Source organism: Jaculus jaculus, chromosome 9 (assembly GCF_020740685.1).
Source record: "Jaculus jaculus isolate mJacJac1 chromosome 9, mJacJac1.mat.Y.cur, whole genome shotgun sequence".
NCBI classification, from domain to species: Eukaryota; Metazoa; Chordata; class Mammalia; order Rodentia; family Dipodidae; genus Jaculus; species Jaculus jaculus.
The window spans coordinates 110,037,735-110,064,994 of NC_059110.1; the positions used below are offsets into that span (position 1 = coordinate 110,037,735).

General features: G+C 41.8%; 1 protein-coding gene across 1 annotated transcript in view; it reads right to left on the reverse strand.

The window, feature by feature from the left end:
- The window catches only part of Npepps (aminopeptidase puromycin sensitive), a 116,264-nt gene that overhangs the window by 65,237 nt on the left and 23,767 nt on the right, over window positions 1–27,260 (reverse strand). The window contains exons 2-3 of the mRNA XM_004655500.2: window positions 25,832–25,916; window positions 5,691–5,768 (exon numbers count right to left, since the gene is read on the reverse strand). Of these exons, the coding sequence (XP_004655557.1) occupies window positions 5,691–5,768; window positions 25,832–25,916 (163 nt within the window). The remainder of the gene's footprint in view (window positions 1–5,690; window positions 5,769–25,831; window positions 25,917–27,260) is intronic.

The window sequence follows — 27,260 nt, forward strand, 5'->3', positions numbered from 1 at the left end:
AAATTCACAGGTATATGGTGTAAGAAATTTGATCGTAAAGCAAAAATGACTGGTAGACTGATGCTGAGAACTTTGGTAAAATGTAGGGGGCAATGATTTTCCAATAGACATTTGACATAAATATTGAGTAACTCAATATACCTATAGAATTTTGTAACATTTATATATAATTACATTAGCTAAAAATTTGTTTTGTTATATTAGCTAAAAATGTTAACTGAATAAAACTATGTTGAGGGCTGGAGAGACAGCTTAGCAGTTAAGCAGTTTGCCTGAGAAGTCTTAGGACCCAGGTTCAATTCCTCAGAGCCCATGTAAACCAGATGTACATGGTAGCACATGCATCTGGAGTTCGTTTGTGGTTGCTAGAGTCCCTGGTGTGCCCATTCTCTCCCCTACCCCACCCGGCCCCATAAATAATGATTAAAAGAAAAACTATGTTGAGTTACATTATATCACTTATAACTTTCCCTTACTTGTACCTACTATTATTTGAAATGGCTGACATTTAAGCAGCTTGTGATGAACTTATCAAGAATAATGTAGCTCATGGGGTGGGGTGGCACCAGTGAGTAACCTCAGCTACTTAGGAGGCTAAGCAGGACTGATGGTCAAGGCCTGAATAGGCAACACAGATTCTGGAATTACCATGGGATATTGTTTACAATTATGGAAGTTGCTAATAAAAAAAAGAATTAAAAATAAAATTTTTAAAAATGAAATAAGAAAAAAATTGGGGATTTAGTTCTGTGGTAGAGGAATTCCCTAGCATTTGAAAAACCATGAGTTCAATCTTCAGTACCAGGGAAAAGATAATACATGTACATATAATATATTAAATACTGATAATACATATTAAATATATTGATATAAATACTGACAATACTATATATTAAATACTGAAAATATAACATGTGCCATAATTTGTTATTAAAAAGTATGTAAGTGCCAGGTGTAGTGGTGCACGTCTTTAATTCCACTGCTTGGGAGGCAGAGGTAGAAGGATCACTGTGAGTTCGAGGCCACCCTGAGTCTACAGAGTGAATTCCAGGTCAGCCTGGACTAGAGTGAAACCCTACCTAGAAAAATGAAACAAACAAACAAACAAAAAAACCACTGGGCATGGTGGTGCACACCTTTAATCCCAGCATTTGGGAGGCAGAGGTAGGAGGATTGCTGAGTTCGAGGCCACCCTGAGACTACATAGTGAATCCCAGGTCAGCCTAGGCTACAGTGAGACCCTAACTCAAAAAAAAAAAAAAAAAAAAGAGTACATAAGTGCCGGGCATGGTGGTGCACACCTTTAATCCCAGCACTTGGGAGGCAGAGGTAGGAGGATCACTGTGAGATCGAGGAGCCCCTGGGATTAGACATTGAATTCAAGTCAGCCTGAGCTACAGCGAGACCCTACCTTGAAAATCCAAAAACCAAAAATCAAACACCAAAAACCAAAAAAAAAGTATATCTAGAAAGCTGGATGCCTCAGCAATTAAGGGGCTACCCTGCAATTCCCAAATACACACGTAAAGCCAGATGCAAAAAGTGGTGCATGGATCTGGAGTTCATTTGCAGAAGCTAGAGGCCCTGACATGCCCATTCTCATTCTCTCCCTCTCTCTCTCCTTGCAAGTAAATAAAATTAATTTTTGAAAAAAAAATTGAAACCAGACAAAGATATAAGAATAAAAATTACCGCCGAGCATGGTGGCACCCGCTTTTAATCCCAGCACTTAGGAGGCAGAGGTAGGAGGACTGCCATGAGTTTGAGGCTGCCCTGAGACTCTATAGTGAATTCAAGGTCAACCTGAGCTAGAGTGAGACCCTGTCTCAAAAAGCAAAACAAACAAACAAACAAAAAGAATAAAAATTACCATTGTAAACTGGGAGTGGTGTTGTATGCCTTTAATCCCAGCACTCAGGAGGCTGAGGCAAGGAGATAGCTGTGAATTCGAGGCCAACCTGAGACTACAGAGTGAATTTCCAGTCAGCCTGACCTAGAGTGAGACCCTACCTTGAAAAAAATAAAAATTACCATTGTATAAATACTAAGATATAACCTGAACATCTTTCTGGGACATGGGGAGTAAGACAAGTTTTCTTGTAACCTAGGTTGGCTTTTAATTCCTTAATCCTCCTGCATATACCTCCAAGTACTAGGATTATAAGGGTGTGCCATCAACCCAGCTAAAGGTCAATTTAAGAGCTGAGGTAGGCTGGAGAGATGGCTTAGTGGGCAAGGGCTTTAACCAGGAAGGTTCCAGACCCAATCTCAGAAAAACCAATTCCCCAGTACCTACATAAGCCAGATGCACAAGGTGGTGCATGTGTCTGGAATTTGAGTGGCTAGAGGCCCTGGAGCACCCATCTCTCTCTCTCCTTCCCTCTCTCTAATAAATAAATATAAACAAATTTTAAAAGTCATGAATACTTAAATACATTTAAGCTCTTGGCATATACTGACAGCTTTTTATTTTCAAAATAATTATATGAATTCATACTTCTACCAGGATTACTAAAACACAGGAAGTCTTTTACCTTCAGCTTACATGACAAGCAAAACTTGGTTTAGTAGTAACTGTTGTTTTGATAGCTATCATTATTAGGAAGCTGAATATCTTTTCATATGCTCAATAGTTGTTATTTGTGGGCTAGAGAGACGGCTTAGCGATTAAGGTGCTTGCCTGCAAAGCCTAAGGACCCATGTTCAATTCTCCAGATTCTACATTAGCCACATGAACAAAGGTGAGGCAAGAAGCACAAAGTTGCACATGCCCACTAGGTGGCGCAAGAGTCTGGATTCAATTTCAGTGCCTGAGGCGGCACACTATCTCTGCTTGCTCTGTCTCTCTCTCTCTCAAAATGAAAAATAATAAAAATAAAAAGTTTAAGAAATACTTGTTATTTACATTTTATTCTTTATGAATTATCTGCTTTCTTTTAGTCATCAAGTTCTTCATGCTTTATCAGTTGATTTGCAATTAATTTCTTCCACTATATTAAGCTAAAAAGGTCTTCTTATTCTCACTCCAGCTCAGGCTGACCTGGAATTCACTATGTAGTGAAGGTGGCCTTGAACTCTCGGCGATCCTCCTACCTCTGCCTCCCAAGTACTGGGATTAAAGGCATGTGCCACCATGCCCAGCCCTTTTTGTTGAGTTTTTATGTGAAATAATATTAACATAGCATTTAATCTTAACTTTCGTACCATCACTAGTACAGTATCTACTCTAATTTCTGGCTGTACCTCAAAATCATGTGTGGAGCACTCTCCTCAGAGAGGTAGATTCAATCAGTATAAGAGTTAAGACTGCCTGGTGTGGTGGCACACATCTTTAATCCCAGCACTTTAGAGGAATAGGTAGAATAGCTGTGAGTTCAAGGCCAGCCTGAGACTACATAATGAATTCCAGGTTGGCCTGAGCTAGAGTGAGACCCTGCCTGGGAGGAGATGTTTTATTTTTTTAAGTCTTTTTTTACAGAAATTATTTACTGCTGGGCGTGATGGCACACACCTTTAATCCCAGCATTTGGGTGGCAAGGGAGGTAGAAAGATTGCTGTGAGTTTGAGGCCACCCTGAGACTACACAGTGAATTCCAAGTCAGCCTGGGCTAGAAGAGTGAGATCCTACCTTGAAAAATAAAATAAAATAAATTTTAAAAATTATTTACTTCTTTGCAAGCAGGGGGGGGGATGAGCACACCAGGGGCTCCAGCCACTACAAACGCACGCCAGACACATGTGCCCCTCTGTGCATCTGGTTTATGTGGGTACTGGGGAACTGAACTTAGGTCATTAGGCTTGGAGGGAAGCACATTAACCACTGAACCATCTCTCCAGCCTAAATGTTTCCAAAAAACTGAAACTGGAAGGTGGGGAAATGGCTCAGCAATTAAAGCCACTGCCTTGCAAAGACTGCCAGCCTGGGTTGTCTTGAGTTTTATTCCCTAGTATCCACATAAAACTAGATGCACAAAGTGACTCACGTGTCTGGGTTCATTCCCACCCCTTTTCTTTCTCTCTCTCACACTTTTTTTTGAGGTAGAGTTTTATTCTACCCACCTTCATATATACATATATATATTTTTTTCTTTCTTTCATTCATTTTTTTTTTAAGGAAGGGCAGGACTAAGCCACTACTTCTTGCTTCCTGTAACCCAGCCCCCAAGTACTTCTGGTGACCTGATTGCCCCATCATCAGTTTTTTTTATTTTATTTTATTATTTATTTACTTATTTTGGTTTTTTAAGGTAGGGTCTCACTCTAGCCCAGGATGACCTGGAATTCACTATGTACTCTCAGCGTGGCCTTGAATCATGGTGATCCTCCTAACCTCTGCCTCCCGAGTGCTGAGATTAAAGGTGTGCACCACCACGCCCAGCTTCTCTCTCTCTTATTTTTTCCCCCTCTTATATTTATATTTATATTTATATTTATATTTATATTTATATTTATATTTATATTTATTTATTTAGTTGAGAGACAAAAAGAGGGAGGAGTGATGGGCACTCCTGGGCATCCAACCTCTGCAAACGAACTCCAGATACATGTGCCACCTTGTGCATCCAACTTACATGAGCCCTGAGAACTGAGCCTGAGTCCTTAGGTTTAGCAGGTAAGTAAGTGCCTTAACCGCTAACCCATCATTCCAGCCCCAATAAATTATAGTTTAAAAAAAAAAAAAACTGAAACTGGGGTGGAGCTATATAGCTCAGTGATATATATATATATATACACACACATATATATATGAAATTGAAAAAGACTACAGGTTGGAGAGATGTCTTAAAGGTTAAGTGTACTTCCTATAAAAGCATGAAGGGAGCCGGGTGTGGTGACGCACGCCTTTAATCTCAGCACTCGGGAGGCAGAGGTTAGGAGGATCACCATGAGTACAAGGCCACCTGAGACTACATAGTGAATTCCAGGTCAGCCTGGGCTAGAGTGAGACCCTACCTCAAAAAAAACAAAAAACAAAACAAAACAAAACAAAAAGTATGAAGGGCTGAGACTGAGAGTTCGAATCTTGAGACTTGAGAGCCTACATTAAACATATAGATATGGCCATGTGCATCTGTAACTGTAGTCCTGTAGGGCAGACCTAGGAATGGCCAAAGCTTGGGAATGGCAAGCTCAATAAGAAACTCTGGTTCAAACAAGAATGGGCAAAAGGGCCAGGCATGGTGACGCACACCTTTAATCCCAGCACTCAGCTGGCATAGGTAAGAGGATCACCATGAGTTCAAGGTCAGGTTGAGACTACACAGAGAATTCTAGATCAGCCTGGGCTAAAATGAGACCATCTCAGTTAAAAAAAAAAAAAAAACAGACTAAAGAGCAATGGAATAAGACACCCAACTTTCCACTCTGGCCACTGCAGGCAAGTGCACCCTGGCATAGGAGTGGCAAAGGGCACATACACACATATACACAATCACATTCACACATGAAAGACAATGCACTTTATCCTATAATGAATGATCCCTTAGTTTTTGTTTCTGTTGTTCGTTTGCTTGAGGAGAACACAGAGTGATAGGAATTGGAATCTTTTTTCCATAACCTAGAATTCTTCGTACGTGGGAAAAACACTCTTAATATTCAATCTGAGATCACTAGTACATGAAGAAATAGTACACAGTAAGTTTCTTTGGAAGAAGTAAAATATGAGATTTTACAACAGCCATGTCTCTTACCTGTTTGGAGAGTACTAGGAAAAGACAAGGTGACTTTCTCATCTTCATTCTGATAGTTAAATCCTGTAGCATGTATTTCTGCAAAGGGAGAAAAAAATTACTTCACAAATTGACCAGACTCTTAAGACCAAATCTAAACTACAGAAGTAAACAATTTTGGGCTGGAGTGATGGCTCAGCAATTAAGAGGCACTTTCTTGCAAAGTCTGATGGCCAGGATTCAATTCTACAGCACCCACATAAAGCCAGAAGGGGTATGTACATCCGGCTGGGAGTTAGATGGCAGCAGGAGGAGGCCCTAGCATACCCATTCTCTATCTCAAATAAACAAATAGCTGGGTGTGGTGGCAACTAAACTTAATTAAAAATAAAATAAAGTGGAGCTGGAGATACAGCTTAGCACTTAAGGTACTTCCCTGTGAAGTCTAAGGACCCAGGTTCAATTCGACAATACCCACATAAACCAGATGCACAAGGTGGTACATGCATCTAGAGTTTGTTTGCAATGTCTAGAAGCCCTGACGCACCCTTTCTCTATCTGCCTCTGTTTCCCCCTCTCTACTTCATAATAAATAAATAAATAAAATATTAATGATAAAATAAATTAACATTTTCAAGAACAAAAGTTCTACTAAAGCCAGGCACAGTGGCGCATGACTTTAATCCCAGCACTCCGGGGGCAGACAAGAGGATCACTGTGAGTTCGAGGCCACCCTGACACTACATAGTGAATTCCAGGTCAGTCTAGAATAGTGACTCCATACTTAAAATAATAATAATAATAATAATAATAATAATAATAATAAATACTACAATGAAATATTTAGCCCTGATACTAACTATATAGCCTAGACTGACTTCAAACTTGTGGCAATCTTCCTGCCTAAGCTCCATTAAGATACTCTTTTTCTCACTGTATCCCAGGCTGACCTGGAATTCACTCTATATTCTCAGGGTGGCCTCAAACTCACAGGGCTCCTCCTACCTCTGCCTTCCAAGTGCTGGGATTAAAGGCGTGTGCCACCACGCCTGGCTTCCACTAAGATATTCTTAATACATCAAGTGCCAATTAGTAAGACTACATTACAAATTAACCTACTTTAGGAAATAGGACCTAACAAGTATGCACCTTTAAAAAAGTTACAGATTCTAGGTGGATTATGGTGTTGTACACCTTTAATCCCAGCACACAGGAGGCAGAGGTAGGGGGATAACAACAACTAACAACAACAACAAAATACACATTCTTTATAATTTCACAAACCTTTGGTGATGTAAGGAAACAGGTCTATTGCAAATGTGAAATAGCTTTCTTTTCTTTTTCCTTCCTTCCTTTTATTTTATTTTTGGTTTTTTGAGGTAAGGTCTTGCTCTAACCCATGAAATTCACTTAGGCTATCCTCGAACTCATAGTGATCCTCCCGAATGCTGGGATTAAAGATGTGTGCTATCACACCTGGTATAACTTTCTTTTTTTATTTTATTTTTTTGGTTTTTCGAGGTAGGGTCTCACTCTAGCCCAGGCTGAACTTTTATTCCCTATGGAGTCTCAGGGTGGCCTCGAACTTATGGCAATCCTCCTACCTCTGCCTCCCGAGTGCTGGGATTAAAGGCATGCGCCACCACACCCAGCTCTTTTCTATTAATTCATTTAAATTCTATGTTAACAGATGCAGTCTTGCTGTATAGTCTAAACTGACCTCAAACTACCATGATTCATTTTAATCTTGTGTGACTGTAATTTTTAAAACTATATTTTATTTCTTTATTTATGAGAGAAACAGAGAGAGGCAGACAGACAGAGAATGGGTGCACCAGGGCTTCTAAACATTGCAAATGAACTCCAGACACATGTGACCCCTTGTGCATCTGGCTTACATGGGTATTGGGGAACAGAACCTGGATCCTTTGACTTTGCAGGCAAATGCCTTAACTACTAAGCCATCTTCTCCAGCCCACCTTTTTTGTTGCTGTTGTTTTCAGGTTGGGTCTCACTCTAGCCCATGCTGACCTGAAATTCACTCAGTAGTCTCAGGGTGTCCTTGAATTCATTAGAATCCTCCTACCTCTGCCTCTCAAATGCTGGGATTAAAGGCATATGCCACCATGCCCGGCTTTTACTTGCAGTATTTCTCTATATGTTGCCATGTTACTTGTGGACCATGAACTTTGAAAGATTTAGTAAACTGCCAAGAATCAGTGTTAAAGATATATCATGAAGCTCTGTCCAAGATAGACAGCAATCCATACAGGGATAGAAATCATACTCAAGGCATGGTAGTACACGCCTTTAATCCCAGCACGCGGGAAGCAGAGGTAGGAGAATTGCCATGAGTTCAAGGCCACCCTGAGATGACAGAGTTAATTCCAGGTCAGCCTGGACCAGAGTGAGACCCTACCTCGAAAAACCAAAAAAAAAAAAAAAAAAAAATCATACTCAATTCTGATAAAATGTTTTGTTTTTTGCATGTATGCATGCTACATGCATACATGTATATGTGGGTCTACATGGGTGTGAAGGGTAAGTGTGTGTGAATGCATGTCTCCAGAGGCTAGAGGACAACTATGGGTGTCCCTCCTCAACTTTGGAGTCCAACTTTCTATGTCTCTTTTAGTTTTTCTTTTTTTTTTTAATTTTTAAATTTTTTTGTTTGTTTTTATTTATTTGAAAGCAAGAGAGAGAGAATAGGCACGCCAGGGCCTCCAGCCACTGCAGGTGAACTCCAGATGTGTGCATCCCCTTGTGCAACTGGCTAACGTGGGTCCTGGGGAATCAAGCCTCAAACCGGGGTCGTTAGGCTTCAAAGGCAAGCGCTAAAGCACTAAGCTATCTCTCCAGCCTCTCTCTTCTGGTTTTTCTAGGTAGGGTCTTACTCTAGCCCAGGCTGACCTGAAATTCACTTATGAAGTCTCAGGGTGGCCTCAAACTCACAGAGATCTTCCTACCTCTGCTTCTCAAGTGATCAAATTAAAAGAGTGTGCCAGGGCTGGAAGAATGGTTTAGCAGTTAAGGCGTCTGCCTGCAAAGCCAAAGGACCAAGGTTTGATTCCCCAGGACCTACGTTAAATAGATACACAAGGGGGCGCACGCATCTGGAGTTCGTTTGCAGTGGCTGGAGGCCCTCGCGCATCTATTCTCTCTCTCTACTCTTTCTCTATCAAATAAATAAATAAATATTTAAAAATATTTATTTTAAAAAAGAGTATCCACCACACCTGACTACTCCCCCTCTCTTTGAGACACAGTTTCTCATTGACCTGGAGCTCACAAATTTAGCTAAAAGGGCTAACTAATGAGACCAAAAGGTCCTCCTATCTCTGCTTCTCCAATGCTAGAATGACAGGTGCTCACCAAACACCACCCCCCCCCATTTTCACATAGGTTCTAGGGATTTAACTCAGGTCCTTATCCTTACAAGAGAAACACTGAACTATCTCCCTAGGCATAAAATGCTTTGACATTTATATATTTCACATATAAACAGGATAAAAACACATGTGTGATCACTTCTCAGCCTTTTGGCTAGTAAAAACTCATGTGTGAGTTAAATTATGTCACTATTTACCTACTACCTATCAGCCAGGTATAAAAAGAAATTACTTAATTTACTGCTATTCTAAGATGTTCATTGACACATTAAGAAAAGAGTACAGGAGGCTGAGATGGCTCAGTGGTTTAAGGTGCATGCTTACAAAGCCTAACGACTCAGGTTTGACTCCCTAGTACCCACATATGCCAGATGCACAAAATGGTGCATACATCTGGAGCTCACTTACAGTGTCAAGAGGCCCTGGAACTTGCACGTGCTTGGTCTCTCTCATTCTCTTACTCTGCTTGTAAATAAATAAATAAAAATATTTTTGAGAGAAGGAGAGATGGCTCAGTGGTTAAGGTGCTTGCCTGCAAAATCTAAGGATCCATGTTTGACTCTCCAGATCCCACATATGCCAGACATATGCAGGAAAATGGATGGACCTGGAAAGGATTATACTAAGTGAGGTAACCCAGGTCCAGAAAGTGTTTTCTCTCATATGTGGATCCTAACTACAGATGATTGGACTTCCGTGTGAGTAGGAAGAAAACTCAGTAGCAAAAGCCATTAAACTAGACAATAAATATTAAGGGAAGAGAAAGGAAGGGAGGGGGTACTTAATAGGATGGTATTGTATGCGTGTGCGTGTGTGTGTGTGTGTGTGTGTGTGTGTGTGTGTGTAGAAGAATAGATTAATGGGGGTGAAAAGGCCCAAGTGAGGTCAGGGGAAGAGATTGAATAAAGGAAAGGTGGACGGAGGGCTAATCAAAATCTAAGAGGATATAAATAAACCATATGGAATCCTACTTTTTTGGACAATGGAACACTCAGAAGCCATAGATTGTTGCTAGAAAATTTTCAGTGCCAGGGATGGGATATCTTCCAGTGAGTTGTTGGCCAGGGAGGTCTCTGATGCCCCCAAAACATTATAGGCCATTGCCAAGGCCCTTGGTTTCCCACCAGGAATAGATGGTAAGACCCTATTGCTGAAGACTCCACATACTTGGGCTGCAAGGCCACTGAGAAATCCTGCTGGACCTGAGCTGATAACCTCCTCCATGTAGACCAGCTGACAGAAAACTGGAAGAAGTCATTCTGCATGCAGAATGTGAGAAAGAGAAATCACCAGTGAAGATACTCAACAGTGGACACTGCAAGCCTTATATTTGGCCAGCCAGGCCAAATGAGCCAACAGGTACAATAGTGGCACATCTGTCATGGTGGAAACCAACAGCCCTCTAATTGGACTGGAGGCCCACTCAATGGGAGGGAATACATCCCTGATACTAAAAACTTAAAACAGGGGTAGTCATGAGCCCTAGGGGTGTAACGTCTGCTGTTGTCTGGCTAAATGTACATACTATGCTTATCAAACTGCCCAGTAAGCACTTTTCTTAATGTTCATACCCTTGTATTAATGCTACTCTCTTTTTTGGTAGAGAATCTTCTCTTTTCAGATGGCAATGACCTTGGGAAGACTCAGAAGGTATCATGGTGCTGGAAGGAAGTGACTGGAGTGCTCAGTACTGTAATATCTCTATCATACCTTCCAAGGCTCAGGGTCTAATTTGGAAGAGGTGGCGGAAAGAATGTAAGAGCCAAATGAAGGGTAGGACTCCTTACAACGTGCTCCCTCCAGACACAAAATGGCCTGGATATCCATGACCTCACAGTGACTGACACTACCTGCACATGACCATCATAAGAGGAGGAAAAGATCACGACATCAAAATAAAAGGCTGATTGAGATGGGGAGGGGATATGATGGAGAATGGAGTTTTACAAAGGGGAAAGTGGGGGGGATAGAGGGTATTACCATGGGATATTTTTTATAATCATGGAAGTTGTTAATTAAAATTTGAAAAATAAAATAAAAAATAAAAACCAAAAAGAGAGAGAGAGACTGATTGAGGGGGAAGGAGATATGATAGAGTGTGAAGTTTCAAAGGGGAAGGGGGGGGGAGAGAATTACCATGAGATACCTTTTACAATTATGGAAGTTGTCAATAAAAAAATATTTTTAAAAAATTGAGTATACTCTCCTATTGCTATGGTCCACCTTATGTTGGCCAGGGCCTGATGTCCACCTTCTGCTCATGTTGTCGTTTTCCCTGACATCATGGAGCTTCCCCCTCAAGCCTGTAAGCCAAAGTAAACATCTTTTTGCCCACAAGCTGCTCTTGGTCAGGTGATTTCTACTAGCAATGTGAACCTGACTGCAACAGTAAAGTGGTACCAAGGAGTGGGATTGCTGCTAGACACCTGAATATGTGGCTTTGGCCTTTTGGAGCCGATTTTCATGAGGAATGTGGGTGGATTTGAAACCGTGACCTTAGAGATGTCTTGCAGTGCTGTTAAGTACAGCTTGATGGACTATTCTGGTCAGAGTTTAAAAGACCTGAATGCAGTAAGTACTATGGACTATGAGGGTTGGCTTATGAGGGTGAGAAAGAGCTTTGCTTGGACTGGGCTAGGAGCAGTTTGTGTGAGAAGCTTGCTGTTATGCCCGTGTCCTGAGAAGTTGTACAGGGTTGCTTTGTGTAGAAATGAACTGGTGTGAGCAGAGGGATATGGCACAGAAAAAAATGAAATCTTTAGGTGAACTGCTGCTCATTCAGCTGCAATTGAGAGATTATAACCATTGAGATTGTGCCAGCTGACCTGCACTGGGAAACAGGAAAACTGCAGACTCTTTTGAAGGGGACTTAGTGCTCTAGAAGCGTCCTGTTCTTCAAAATCTGCTTTATACCCACCCCCCCAACAGATTAACAAATTGGCACCCTACCTGGTATTGTGGAGTATAAGAAATGCAGGAAAGAGAAGGTCACTGAGTTTGCAACATGGTCTTGCGTTTTGGAAATAACCATGGGTAGTGTGAAGCAGGTTTCTGATGCTTGCATAGAGGCCCAATGGAGCCATGAGGTTGGATCCTGGGTTGCAGTGGAACCCAGTGGAGATGCCAGGCCCATGAGATGGCTGCTAAGGAGAGCTGCAGACCCTAGATGAAGTTTTCCAGGACTGTGAGTAGCCTAGCTGGAGGGGCAGAATTAAAATACCAAGCCGGGTGTGGTGGCACACGTCTTTAATCCCAGCACTTGGTAGACAGAGGCAGGTGGATCTCCATGAGTTTATTTGGCCTGGTTATTTTAAAGCTTGTATTGGCTGAATGTTTCTTTGCTTTGCCCAATGCCATCTTTTGCAGTGTAAATCTTTATTCTGTGCCATTATGGTTTTTGGGGGGATATTTTGGTATTATGGCTCAGTTAGAAGATCTTGGATTATGGGATGTATGAACATCACTGGAATTGATAAAAACTATGGGGACTTTCAAAGTTGGGTGAATATATTGCATTTTACATCATGTATGGATCAGATTACATGGGGACCAGGAGTAGAATATGGTGGTTTGATTAGGTGTTCCCCATAAACTTAGGTGTGCTGAATGCTAGGTTCCCAGCTGATGGCAACTGGAAATGAAAGCCACCTGGAGGCGGTGTATTTTTGGGAGTGGGCTTATGTGTGTTACAGCCAGTTTCCCCATGCCAGTGTTTGGCACACTCTCCTGTAGCTATGGTCCACCTTATGTTGGCCATGGGGTGATGTCCATCTTCTGCTCATGTTGTTCTCCCTGCCATCATGGAGCTTCTCCCTCAAGCCTGTAAGCCAAAGTAAACCTGTTTTTTCCCACAAGGTTGGATAATTTCTACCAGCAATGCGAACCTGACCACAACATATCACAAATTACAAATGGAACTGTAGCTTTTATCATTAGGCTCTGACAGTATAAAAGGAAGTAAGTCTCCTCCTTTGGATTCACTTTTTCCCATCTGGGAAATATTTAAGGGAGAAACACAAAACCCATCTTTTATTTTTACCATATAAAGGAATAAAGAATAATAAACAGTTACAAAAAAAAAAAAAGAATAATTCAGGGGCTGGAGAGATGGCTCAGCAGTTAAGGCACTTGCCTGTAAAGCCTAAGGATACAGGTTCTATTATTCCCCAGTAGCCACATGAAGCCAGATGCACAAAATGGCACATACACCTGGACTTCACTGGCAGCAACTGGAGGCCCTGGTGTACCCATTTGCTCGCTCATGCTCACTCTCTGCTTGAAAATAATTGTTTTTAAAGTAGAAGATGGGGCTAGAGAGATGCTCATCAGTTAAGATACTTGCCTACAAAGCCTAATACCCCAGGTTCAATGCCCCAGTATCCATATAAAGCCAGAAGTACAAGGTGGTGCATGCATCTGAGATTTGTTTGCAGTGGCAAGAGGCCTTGAGGTACTCATTCTCATTCATTCTCTCTCTCTCTCAAATAACTGAATTAAAAAAAAACATTATTTATTTATTTTGGTTTTTCAAGGTAGGGTCTCACTCTAGCTCTGGCTGACCTGGAATTCACTATGTAGTCTCAGGGTGGCCTCGAACTCATGGTGATCCTCCTACCTCTGCCTCCCAAGTGCTCCAATTAAAGGGGTGCGCCACCACACACGGCCAAAAAAAAATTTTTTTTATTTAATTAGATGAAGGGCTAGACAGATGGCTTAGTGGTTAAAGTGCTTGCCTGCGAAGTCTAAGGACCCATGTTCAACTCTTCAGATCACACAGGAGCCATACATACAAGGTGACACAATCTCATAAGATTGCACATGAGTACAAGGTGGCACACGCATCTGGAGTTCTATTACAATGGCTGGAGACCCTGGCACACCAATTCTCTCTCCCTTTCTCTCTTTTGCATTAAAAAAAAAAAAAGGCAGTCTCTGGGACAGGCATGGTGGTGCACACCTTTAATCCCAGCACTTGGGAGACAGAGGTAGGAGGATCACCATGAGTTCAAGGCTACCCTGAGACTACATAGAGAATTCCAGGTCAGCCTGAGCTAGAGTGAAACCCTACCTAAAAAAAAGGAAGGAAGGAAGGAAGGAAGGAAGGAAGGAAGGAAGGAAGGAAGGAAGGAAGGAAGGAAGGAAGGAAATCTCTGACACTACCTACACAAGACCATCACAATAGGAGGAAAAGATCGAGACATCAAAATAAAAGAGACTGATTGAGAATGGGAGGGGATATGATGGAGAGTGGAGTTTCAAAGGGTAAAGTGGGAGAAGGGAGGGAATTACCATGGGATATTGATTGGGTTGCAAGGACACTGAGAAATCAAGAAGGAGCTGAGATGAAAACCTTCTACTTGTAGACCAGTTGACAGAAAGTTGGAAGAAGCTACACTGTATACAGCCCTAAGTGAGAGAGAAGTCGTTAGCAGTATAACAACATTGGACACTGCAAGCCTTAAATCTGGCTAGCCAAGTGAGAAAATGGGTACAATAGTGGCATGTGTGTTATGGGGGAAACTAACCATTCTCTAATTGGCCTGGAGGCCTGCTTCATGTTAGGGAGTATGTGCCTGGTACTGAAAACCTAGTCAAAAGCTTATAGTAGGGAAGGACATAAGCCCTAGGAATGTAACACCTGCTGGTGTCTGGCTAAATACCTATGTTATGCTCACCAAACTGCCCTGTGAGCATTTTTCTTAATGTTCATACCCATATATGTGTATCTCTTTTATTTGTACAAGATTTCTTTCTCATTAGCCACAATGTTCTGTAGTAAGAGACCACTCTAAATAACAAAGGAGTGATTCAAATTCCACCAAGGGCTTAAGGAAAGAGCCAATGTTAGTGGCTCTGTGTCCCAAGTCAGTAGGTGTTTCCACTGCCTTTCTGTTTCTCTAGACTAATCAGTGAGAATGGGCAGGACACCAGGGCCAGGTTGCCATTCCTCCTGACAAACAAGTACTCAAATTCCAGACTGTGTATCACCACCCTTTTTCCAGCTGTGCAGTTAGGTGGGAAAAACCTCTTGCCTGCATGTAATCTCCAACTTATAGGTTAGCATTCCTGGTTCACACCACAACTCCCCACAAGTTCATATTTAAATAATTTATCTATTGCTTAGCTGTAACACTGACAAATAATATGTAAAAAGAGCCAAGGAAGAAACTGCCATCTGTTTTAACAAGTGAAAATCCAGTTCTACTGCACTTAGTACAATCCACATGACATATGAGCATCAACGAAAGATATTCATTTTATCCAAAGTATAGAAGACAAAACAACACAACACGATAAACTTTCCAGAGTTGTAATCCATGAGCATTTTCTAAAAAATGGAGTCTAGCCTGAAATGCAGACAAACAGAATCAGCAGTGCACCGGATTAAACTAGAGTGCTGAAGCATTCTCTCAGTGCCATACCCTTCAGGTCTCAACAAGGCCAACAATTCAATCAGCAACTGGATGTACCCATGCCACTTGGCTCTAGAAGGAGATTCAAGGTAGGGTCTCAGTGCAGGCAGGAAGACCATGGTGACTGTAATCAACGGGATGAGGTAGGAGCAAAAAGGAGGAACCATTTCCTCTGGGAAAAAGCAGGGCTCCTTTCATAAATTCAGGTAGCCAGAAACAGTAAGGGAAGTCATAGGACAGTCACTTCTCCATGAACTCATATGACCTCCATTTTAATTTCTGATAAAAACAAACTTCATTTTATATATTCTTATAAAAACCAGTAATCATGGGGGGCAGGGAGGGAATTACCATGGGGTAGTTTTTCATAATCATGGAAAATGTTAATAAAAATTTAAAAATTAAAAAAACCTAGTAATCACAACCAAAAAGTTCCTATAAAGTGCTTGCAGGTATCAGTCAAGAAATTCACACTTTGACCTTTAATTTTAACATCCCCTTTAGAGGTCTACACTTGGATAAAAGTAAACACAATATTAAAGCTAAAACGTTAAGGACACTTTATAGAAACCCAATTTAAAACACTTTAACAACAGCTGCATAGCTAATACATATGTACAATTTTAGTATCTCAGATTAGTGCATATTCAGAAAACTGTTTTGGGGGAGAGAGTTTTGAGGTAGGGTGTCACTCTGGCCCACTTCCTACGACCATTGCACCTGCATAGGAACTCTTACCATACCCATATTATTAATGCTACTCTCACTTTTAGTTAGAGAAGTTTTTCTTTCCAGATGGCAGTGACCTCTGGAATAACTCAACAGCACCACAGTCCTGAGAAGTAATGACAGAGGAGTGTTCAGCACTGAGACATCTCTATGGCACCTTCTCCCAAGGCTCAGGGTCCATAGCAGAAGTGATGCAAAGAATTTTAAGGGCCAAAGGAAGGGTAGGGCTACGTACAATAACATCTTCCAGACACAAAATAGCCTGGATATCCATAAGCTAATAGTGCCTGGCTTATCTACACAAGACATCATAAAAGAAAAAACAAATAGATGACATCAAAATAAAAGACATACTAATTGAAAGGGGGACGGTATATAATGGAGAGTGGATTTGTGAAGGATAAAATGGGGGGGGGTATGAAATTATCATGGTTTATTGTCTATAATTATGGAAGTTGCCAGAAAAAGTTTTATGAAAAATGAGAAGCCAGCAGTAAAGTAGAAAAGAGATATTAAGGGAGATAATGGAAGGGAGAGGGGTACTTAATAGGATGGTATTGTATATATGTAAGTAGAAGAATAGATTAATGGTGGGTGAAAAGGCCCAAAGTGAGGTCAGGGGAAGAGATTGAGTAAAGGAAAGGTGGAGGGAAGGCTAATCAGAATCTAAGAGGATATAAATAAATCATATGGAATCCTACTATTTTGGACAATGGAACTCTCAGGAGCCATAGACTGTTGCTAGAAAATTTTCAGTGCCAGGGATGGGATACCTTCCAGTGAGCTGTTAGCCAGAGAGGTCCCTGGTGCCCCCAAAACATTATAGGCCATTGCCAAAGCCCTTGGTAAGACCTAGTGCTGAAGACTCCACATACTTGGGCTGCAAGCAAGGCCACTGAGAAATCCTGCTGGTACTGAGCAGAAAACCTCCTCCATGTAGACCGGCTAACAGAAAGCTAGAAGAAGCTATTCTGCATGCAGTTCAATGGGAGAAAGAGAAATCACCAGTGAAGATTCTCAACAGTGGACGCAGCAAGCCTTGTATTTGGCGAAATGAGCCAACGGGTACAATAGTGGCACGTCTGTTATGGTGGAAACCAACTGCCCTCTGATTGAACTGGAGGCCCATTCCATGTGAGGGAATACATCCTGATACTGAAAACCTAAAACAGGTAGTCATGAGCCCTAGGGGTGTAACATCTGCTGCTGTCTGGCTAAATGTATACACTATGCTCATCAAACTGCCCAGTAAGCACTTCTCTTAATGTTCATAACCATATAATAATGCTAATCTCACTTTTGGTAGAGAACCTTCTATTTTCAGATGGCAGTGACCTTGGGATGACTCAGAAGGCATCGTGGTGCTGGGAAGTGATAGGTGTGCTCAGCACTGCAATATCTCTATCACACCTGCCAAGGCTCAGGGTCTATTGCAGAAGAGGTGGCAGAAAGAATCTAAGAGCCAAAGGAAGGGAAGGACTCCTTACAACGTGCTCCCCCCAGACACAAAATGGCCTGGATATCCATGACCTCAGGGTGTCTGACACTACCTATAAAAGACCATCATATGGAGAATGGAATTTCAAATGGGAAAGTGTGGGGGTGGGGAGGGAGGGAATTACCATGGGATATATTTTATAATCATGGAAAATGTTAATAAAAATTAAAAAAATAAATAAATAAAAATAAAAAATAAAATAAAATAAAAAAAGACCATCATAATATGAGGAAAAGATGATGACATCAAAATAAGAGAGACATTGATGAGAGGGGGATGGGATATGATGGAGAGTGGAGTTTCAAAGGGAAAAGTGGGGGAGGGGAGGGAAGGCAATACCATGGGAAATTATTTACAATCATGGAAATTGTTAATAAAAAAAGATATATAAAATAAAAAAATAACAATATTAAAAAAAGAACATGGGTGGGGCATGGTGGCATATGCCTTTAATCCCAGCACTTGACAGGCAGAGGTAGGAGGATGGCTGTGAGATTGAGGCCACCCTGGGACTACATAGTGAATTCCAGATAAGCCTGAACTAGAGCGAGACCCACCTTAGGAAAAAAAGAAGAAGAAGAAAAAGAAAAACATGGGCTGGAGAGATGGCTTAGCAGTTGAGGCACTTGCCTGTGAAGCCTAAGGACCCAGGTTTGATTCCCCAGTACCCATGTAAGCCAGTTCACAAGGTGGTGCATGCATCTGGAGTTCGTTTGCAGTGGCCGTAGGCCCCAGTGCACCATTCTCTATATTCCTCCGTCGCTTTCTCTCTCTCTCCCCCCAATAAATAAATAAATAAATATCATATCTCCTCCTACATCAGTTAGGCATCCTTTCTTTAAACCTGAAATAAAAGCTGGGCATGGTGGCACATGCCTTTCATCACAGCACTTTGGAGGCAGAGGCAAGAGGATTGCCACGAGTTTGAGGCCACACTGAGACAACATAGTGAATTCCAGGTCAGCCAGAACTAGAGTGAGACCCTACCACAAATAAATAACTAAATTGCCAAGAAGAAAATGCATATTCAACTTTTTTAGTCATCAGTGGAATGCAAATTATGACATCACTACATACCCACTAGAATGAATAACTTTGCAAGAGTGATGACAAAAATAGCTCACCAGGGCTAAAACTCAGAGTGCTGGTAGTACCTCTCCCCAAAACTGCCAGCGTTCTCCAACCCAAGGGTTTCTGTACGAACTTCAATAGTTCTTTCTCCACTCACTTCTTTCAAATCTGTTCCATCACCTTAAGGAACAACCTTCAATCTTTATTCACTTGGGGTTTTTTTCCTTACGTTAACTGTATTTAATATTACATGTTAAGAATAACTTTTTTGTTGTTGTTATTGTTTTGTATTTCGAGGTAGGGTCTCACTCTAGCCCAGGTTGACCTGGAACTCACTATATAGTCTCAGGGTGGCCTTGAACTCATGGTGATCCTCCTACCTCTGCCTTCCAAGTGCTAGGATTAAAGGTGTATGCTACCATACCCAGCTAACTTTTGATTTTTTAATCTTTATTTTGAGAGAGAGGCTGGAGGTGGGGAGGGAAAGAATGGGTGTACCAGGGCCTCTGGCCACTGCAAACAAACTCCAGACGCATGTGCCACCTTATATATCTGGCTTACGTGTACCCTGAGAAATTGAACCTGGGTCCTTTGGCTTTGAAAACAAACACCTTAACCACTAAGGCATCTCTCTAGCCTTATAATTTTTATTTATTTATTTATTTGTAGCTAGGTGCAGTGGCACATGCCTTTAATGCTAGCACTCAGGAAGCCAAGGTAGGAGGATCATGGAGAGTTTAAGGGTACCCTGAGACTACATAGTAAATTCCAGGTCAGCCTGAGCTAGAATGAGACCTTAACCTTGATAAACAAAAACAAACAAACAAGAAACAAGTATCTTTTTTTGGCTTTTGTCCATGGTTCCTAGCTCATAACTCTAACCCTAAGAGAGGTCCTATAGATTCTAATCCTCCCTGCCTTCCTCTAGCCGCCCCCTGCCCCTTGCCTGGTATTAAATAAGAACTCCATCTCAGAAGAGGTCTTATCCCCTACCGAGGAGGCTGGGATGCTACAAAGAAATACCAAGAACAGGACAGGTCTTTCTGAGTTTCCTCACTCAATATAGTCACATTATTAGCTTTAACTATGAACCAATTTCCATAAAAAACTAAAGAAGAGCTGGAGAGATGCCTCAGCAATTAGGGTACTTGCTTGCAAAGCCTGACAACCTGATTTCGATTCCACAGTATCCGCATAATGCCAGATGTATAGAGTGGCACATGTACCTGGAGTTCATCTGCAGTGGCTTTAGGCCCTAGCATGTGCTGTCTCTCTTCTTTCTCTACTTGCAAATAAATAATAAAAATATTTTTAAAAAGCCGGGCATGGTGGGGCATGCCTTTAATCCCAGCACTCCACTCGGTAGGCAGAGGTAGGAGGAGTGCAGTGAGTTAGAAGTTACCCTAAGACTACATAGGGATTTATAGGTCAGCCTAGGCTAGAGTGAAACCCTACCTCAAAAAAAAAACAAAAATAGGGGCTAGAGAGATGGCTTAGCAGTTAAGTGCTTGCCTATGAAGCCTAAGGATGCCAGTTGGAGGCTTGATTCCCCAGGACCCTCGTTAGCCTGAGGACACCGGTTTGAGGCTTAATTCCCCAGGATCCACATAAGCCAGATGCACAAGGTGGTGCATGCATCTGGAGTTCATTTGCAGTGGCTGCAGGCCCTGGCACACCCATTCTCTCTCTCTCTCTCTCTGCCTCTTTCTCTCTGTATGTCTGTTGCTCTCAAATAAATAAATAAATAAATAAATAAATAAATAAATAAATAAATAAAATTAAATAAACAAAAAATAATTAAATAAATATTTTTTTAAAACTAAAGGAGAAAACCTGGAGCGTATCTAGACAGCTAACAAGGAATTTCTATGAAGCAATGCCCCTTGACCCCATCTATTTCCCCTCTTTCTGTGCAGATGTGTTGTATGTGTGTACACATGTTCATTTGTGACATAACATGCACGTAGAGGTCAGAATACAACTTTCAGGTAATGGCCCTTTCCTCCTACTTCCTTTGAAGCGGGGTTTCATGTTGTAGTGCTGGGAGATGGCTCAGCAGTTAAAGACCTGCTGGCCCAGGTTTGATTCCCCAGAACCCACAAAAGCCAGATACATGAAGTAGTACATACATCTGGAGTCCACAGTACCAATAAGCTCTGGTGCACCCATTCTCTCTCCACTTGCAAATAAAATAAAATAAAATGGAAGGTTAGGGACTGGGGAGATGACTCAGCAGTTAAAGGTGCTTGCTTATAAATAGAGCCTCTTGGCCTTGGTTCTATTCCCCATTATCCACATAAAGATAGCAGCACAAAGTGGCACATATGTCTGGAATTCGTCTATAGTGACAAGAAGACTTGTGGGTTCACTGTCTTTCTTTCTCTCCTCACTAAATAATCAATAAATAGAATTTTGTTTGTTTGTGTGTTTTCCGAGGTAGGGTCTCACTCTAGCTCAGGCTGACCTGGAATTCACTGTGTCGTCTCAGGGTGGCCTCGAACTCACAGCGATCCTCCTACCTCTGCCTCCCAAGTGCTGGGATTAAAGGCATGCACCAACACACCTGGCTTAGAAATTTTTTTTTCTTTTCTTTTCACAATTTTTATTAGAATATTTTTTAAATTAAAAATAGAGGGCTGGAGAGATGGCTTAGCAGTAAAGGTGCTTACCTGCAAAGCCAAAGGATTGCGGTTCGATTCTCCAGGACCTAAGTAACGCAGATACACAAGGGGGCACATGCATCTGGAGTTCATTTGCAGTGGCTAGAGGCCCTAGCATGCCCACTCTCTCTCTCTCTCTCTCTGCCTCTTTCACTCAAATAATAAAATATTTTTTTAATTAAAAATAGAATAAAATGCAAGATTAGGACTAGATGGTACAGTACTCGCCAAGAATGCATGGGCCTTGGGTTCAATCCTAAATACCACAAAAACAAAAACTGAAAATAGGAGGGCATGTTGGCACATGCTTTTAATTCTAGCACTCAGGAGCCAACGATAGGAGGATTGCCCTGAGTTCAAGGCCACCCTAAGATGACATGGTGAATTCCAGGTCAGCCTGGGCTAGAGCAGAACCTACCTCAAAAAACAAACAAAACAACAACAACAAAAAGGCCTAGAGAGATGGCTCAGGATAAGGTACTTTCAGGGTACAGTGTATGCATGTAAACCCCAATGGCCCAAGGTATGATGCTCCAGTACTCATGTAAAGACAGACACACAGAGTAGCACATACATCTGGACCTCATTGGTAGTGGCAAAAGGTCCTAGAGCGCCCATGCTCTCTCCTTGTCTAATTGCAAACAAATATTGAAAAGAAAATAACAGAGAGCCTTTGCCCCCTTCAAATAAATAATTTTTATTATTTATTTATTTATTTGAGGGGTGGAAGAATGGGCACACCAGAGCCTCTAGCCACTGCAAATGAACTCCAGATGCATGTGACACCTTATGCATATAGCTTACTTGGGTCCTGGGTCCTAGAGAATTGGATAAGGATCCTTTGGCTTTGCAGGCAAATGCCTTAACCACTAAACCACTAAGCCATCTGTCTAGTTCCTATAATCTTTTCTTTTTTTTTTCTTTCTTTTTTTTTTTTTTTTGGTTTTCTGAGGTAGGGTCTCATGCTAGCTCAGGCTGACCTAGAATTCACTATGTAGTCTCAGGGTGGCCTTGAACGCATGGTGATTCTCCTACCTCTGCCTCCCAAGTGCTAGGATTAAAGGCATGTGCTACCACACACGGCCATAGTATTTTTTTAGTATTATTGTTTAGTTTTTTTAAAGTCAAGTTCTCACACAAGCCCAGGCTGACCTGGAACTCATTCTGTAACCCCAGGCTAACCATGGTGCTCCTCACTTCTCACCTTTGCCTCCCAAGTGCTGGAATCAAAGGCATACATAACCATTTTATTGAGAGAAAGGGGAGGGAGGGAGGAGGGAAAGAGAAAGGAAGGGAAAACACCACAGGGAATCTTACTTCTGCAAATGAACTCCAGACACATGAGCCACTTTGCATCTGGCTTTATGTGGGTACTAGAGAAGCAAACTCAGATTTGCAGGCTTTTAACCACTGAGCCATTATTCCAGCCCTTAATTTCTTTTAAATATTCTTATTTATTTGGAAGCAGAGAGAGAGAGAGAAATCCAGATGGGGAGGGTGAGTAACAAAAAGGGAGACCAGACGACAATGCTATGTAGGGACTGATTTCAACAGTGCCATGCTGGGAGGTGTGCTGCTCCCACACTGTTTCCAAAACAGGGCAGAGGCATCTTCCCAACTCTGGCTAGCATATTTTAAGAGCATCCTAATCCTTTTTAAAACAATTACTTTTTGTTTATTTTGATTTATTTATTTGAGAGTGACAGAGAGAGAAACAGGCAAAGAGAAAGAGAATGGGCACGACACAGCCTCCAGCCACTGCAAATGAGCTCCAGACGTATGCGCCCCCTTGTACATCTGGCTAATTCCTGGGGAATTGAGCTTTTTTTTTTTGGAGAACATTTAATTATAACCCAGGCTGGCCTCAAACTTGTGATCATCCTGCCTCAGCCTCTTGAGTATGGGATTACAGATTCCTAGGAAATACTGTTTTTCGTTTTGGGAGGCAATATCTCACTGTAACCCAGGCAGGCCTCAAACTCACATTGATCCTCCTACCTCAGCCTCCTGAGTGCTGGGCTAACAGGCTTAAGTTAACATATCCGGTGCTAGAAAAGTTTGGTTCTTTTTTGTTGTTATTTGTTTGTTTATTCAAGGTAGGGACTTGCTGTAGCCCAGCCTGACCTGGAATTCACTATGTAGTCTCAGGGTAGCCTTGAACTCACGGCAGCCCACCTACCTCTGCCTCCCAAGTGCTGGGGTTAAAGGCATGTGCCACCATGCCTGGTGATACTCATGTATTTTTAAATTTTTATATTTATTGAGAGAGAAAGCAAGACAGAAAGAATATGGGCGTGCCAGTGCCTCTTGCTGCTGCGAATAAACTCTAGACATGTGTGTCACATTCTGCTTCTGGCTTTCTATGAATACTAAGGAATCAAACCCAGGCTGGCACCTTTTGCAAGGAAGAGCCTTTAGCCACTGAGCAATTATGCCTTTTAAAATTCCTTCCTTTCTTTCTGTTGCTGTTTGGGAATTGATTATTCAGGGCTTCACAAGTGCCAGGACAGAGCTCCACTACATAAGCTGTATCTTCAAGCCTTAAATTTTTTTTAATTTATATATTTGAGAAAAAGTGGGAAGAGAAAGAGTATGGATGTATCAGAGCCTCTTGTCTGCAAGCAAACTCCACATGCATGTATGACATGGGTTTACATGGGTATTGGGGAACTGAATCTGGGCCAACAGGCTTTATAAGCAAGCACCTTTAACCACTAAGCCATCTCCCAAGTAAAACCTTTGAATACATTTTTATGAGAAATATATCCTTTTGTTGTTTTTTTGTTTTGTTTTGTTGGGGTAGGGTCTCACTCTGGTCCAGGCTGACCTGGAATTAACTCTGTCATTTTACGGTGGCCTTGAACTCATGGTGATCCTACTACCTCTGCCTCCCGAGTGCTGGGATTAAAGGTGTACGCCACCACGCCCGGCTGAAATATATCCTTTGGTTCAGTCTGTTCCATCACTAATTTTCCAAATACCACCCCAATTCATTCATTTTTGTTATTTGCTTGACTCCACAGGAGTTCTGATCTGAGGTTCTTAACTTATATCATCATCTTTAGAACTGAAGTTATAGGATTGGCAATATGGCTTAGCAGTTACAGTGTTTGCCTGCAAAGCCAAAGACCCAGGCTCGACTCCCCAGTGCCTACATAAAGCTAAATGCACAAGGTGGCACATGTGTCTGGAGTATTTTGAAGTGACTAAAAGCCCTGGCGCATCCATTCTCTCTCCCACTCCCTCTCTCTGCCTCTTCTCTCTTTCCCTTTTTCTTAAATAAAATGAAAACAAAAACAAAAACTGGAGCTGGTGAGAGAGCTTAGCAGTTAAGATATGTGCCTGGAAAGCAAGGGATCCCAGTTTGATTCTCCAGGACCCATGTAAGCACAAGGGGCACATGCATATGTGTGGCTAAAGGCCTTGGCACACACATTCTCTCTCTCTCTCTGTCTCTATCTTTCTGCCTCCTTCTATCTCTCAAATAATTAAATACTTTAAATTATCCTCTAAAATTAAATGAGCTTCCAAATAGCTCCAAGTTTCTCCTATCCATATAGGAAAAAAGGGTTGAGAATTGTAATTTTGTTAGTTTGGAAGGAAAATACTTTCTGTACCTACAAAAAATTAATGTCAGGGCTGGAGAGGTGCCTCAGCAGTTAAGTATACATCCTATGCAAGCATGAGGGCCTGAAGATGAAGGCTTTTAGGAAAAACACAAAACTAAGGTCCCTTGAACTTTTCATGTTCAAAGTACTTAATTTCTCACTCTATCCCAGACTAGCTGGCCTCAAACTCACAACAATCTTTCTACCTTTGTCTTCCAAGAGCTGGGATTAAAGGAATGCATGAACAAACTCAGCACAAAACAAGTCATTTAAAGTAGAATACAAATTATGACATTTATTTTCTCTTAACATAGTTAAATTATACTGTTCCAACTATTTCCCATAAACATCTTAAGAATTTGCTTTGCTTTGTTGCTATTTGAGACAGGGTCTCTTCACTAACCCAGGCTGGCCAGAACTTGGGATCACCTTGCCTCCTGTGGTGCTGGGTTTACAGGAATGAGCCACAACACCCACCCAGAGTTTTCTAAGTTTTTTTGGCTGGGGGTGGGGGACAGGGGGATTGGAGAGTGAGTGTTTTCAAGGTAAGGTCTCGCTCTAGCCTAGGCTGACCTGGAATTCACTCTATAGTCTCAGGCTGGCCTTGAACACATGGTGATCATACCTCTGCCTCCTTAGTACTGGGATGAAAGGTGTGTGCCACCATGCCTGAATGACACCCAGAGTTTTTTAAAGTAACAAACACTAATTTCTCAACTTCAAAGCATATATACATCTCTTTTTTAAATACACACATCCCACAGCATAAAATTAAAATAGAAAACAGTCCTTACCTTCATCACCTTCTGGTGCATATGAAGCTGTAATAATGTCAATATCAGCACAATTCATTACAATCTGATTGGTTGCCTGCCTCACCTAAGGGGGGGAAAAAGCAGTCATCAGAAGTAGCCCAGACTAACCTTCATCTTGGACTAATATTACAATCAATTTTTAAAAATCCAGGTGTCGAGTCTCCTGTTAAGATGGTGGCATAGGATACATACCAAAGCAACCCAGGGGGGGAAAAGCCAAAAAAAAAAAAAAAAAAGCAGCAAAATACACTCTTCCACTAAAAAGTAAGATTTATAAGAAATACACAATGGCCGGGCGTGGTGGCGCACGCCTTTAATCCCAGCACTTGGGAGGCAGAGGTAGGAGGATCTCCAAGAGTTCGAGGCCACCCTGAGACTACATAGTGAATTCCAGGTCAGCCTGAGCCAGAGTGAGACCCTACCTCGAAAAACCAAAAAAGAAAAAGAAAAGAAATACACAATGGCAGCAGAGAAGTAGGAGAGGTCCACAGCATCCAGAGCCCACATAAGGAGGCAGAAGTGGCTCCAGCAGTACTGGCACCAGGTCCACTGGGCCACAGCTACAAGGCTCAGCTTAAGCCGCAGGAAAAACTAGGTGAGGGGATTCTCCACTCACACTGGAACTACTGGCAAACTCAAGAAACGTGAAGGGAGGACTGCAGTGACCAACAGAGGAGCAGATCACAAGGTAGAGGATAAGGTGGACCAGTGGGAGAACTAGAGCCACCATCCACCTCCTCCACCACAACCGCAACCACCAGCAATCACCAAAGATCTGGGGAAGGGAACTCACAGCACCCAACGCCAGTGACCAGAGCAGCAATCCAACAACCCAGCCACCCTACTTGAACCCACAGTGCAGCAAAGAGGGACCCAAGCAGGAGTGCAGCATAACTGAGACCAAAATCATCCCAAAAGGTAACTGGGATTACATCAGGTCAGTACCTGCCAAATCAGCCTGGTATATAGGGTTGAATCGGAAGTGCTAAATATACCTTCCGTATCAGGATAAATTATATGTTAAATTTGATGGACAGATGGATTTGACATTATTCAATAAGCTACATTTTTCTTAAATAAGCTATATTTTGGGCTTGTCATTTGTTGCTTCCTGATTTATAGCGCCTTTGTTTCCTCTTCTGTTATTTATTAGGGAAGGGACTCACTTGGTCACAAGCTGATTTGGAACCCTCAACAGACCAGAAATTTTAGCCTCCTAGTTGACAGGATTCAGGGTGTGGGGCAACACACAACATAAGGGACTGTGACTTTGTTAGAGGATCTGGTTGTCATAATACCTACTCTTGCATAAATACACTGTGCTGTTTTTCATTGAATGTGTACTTTGTTAAATTTTAGAAACTGCCTATACTTTGTTCTACTCAGCCTACTTGAATACTCTCATAGC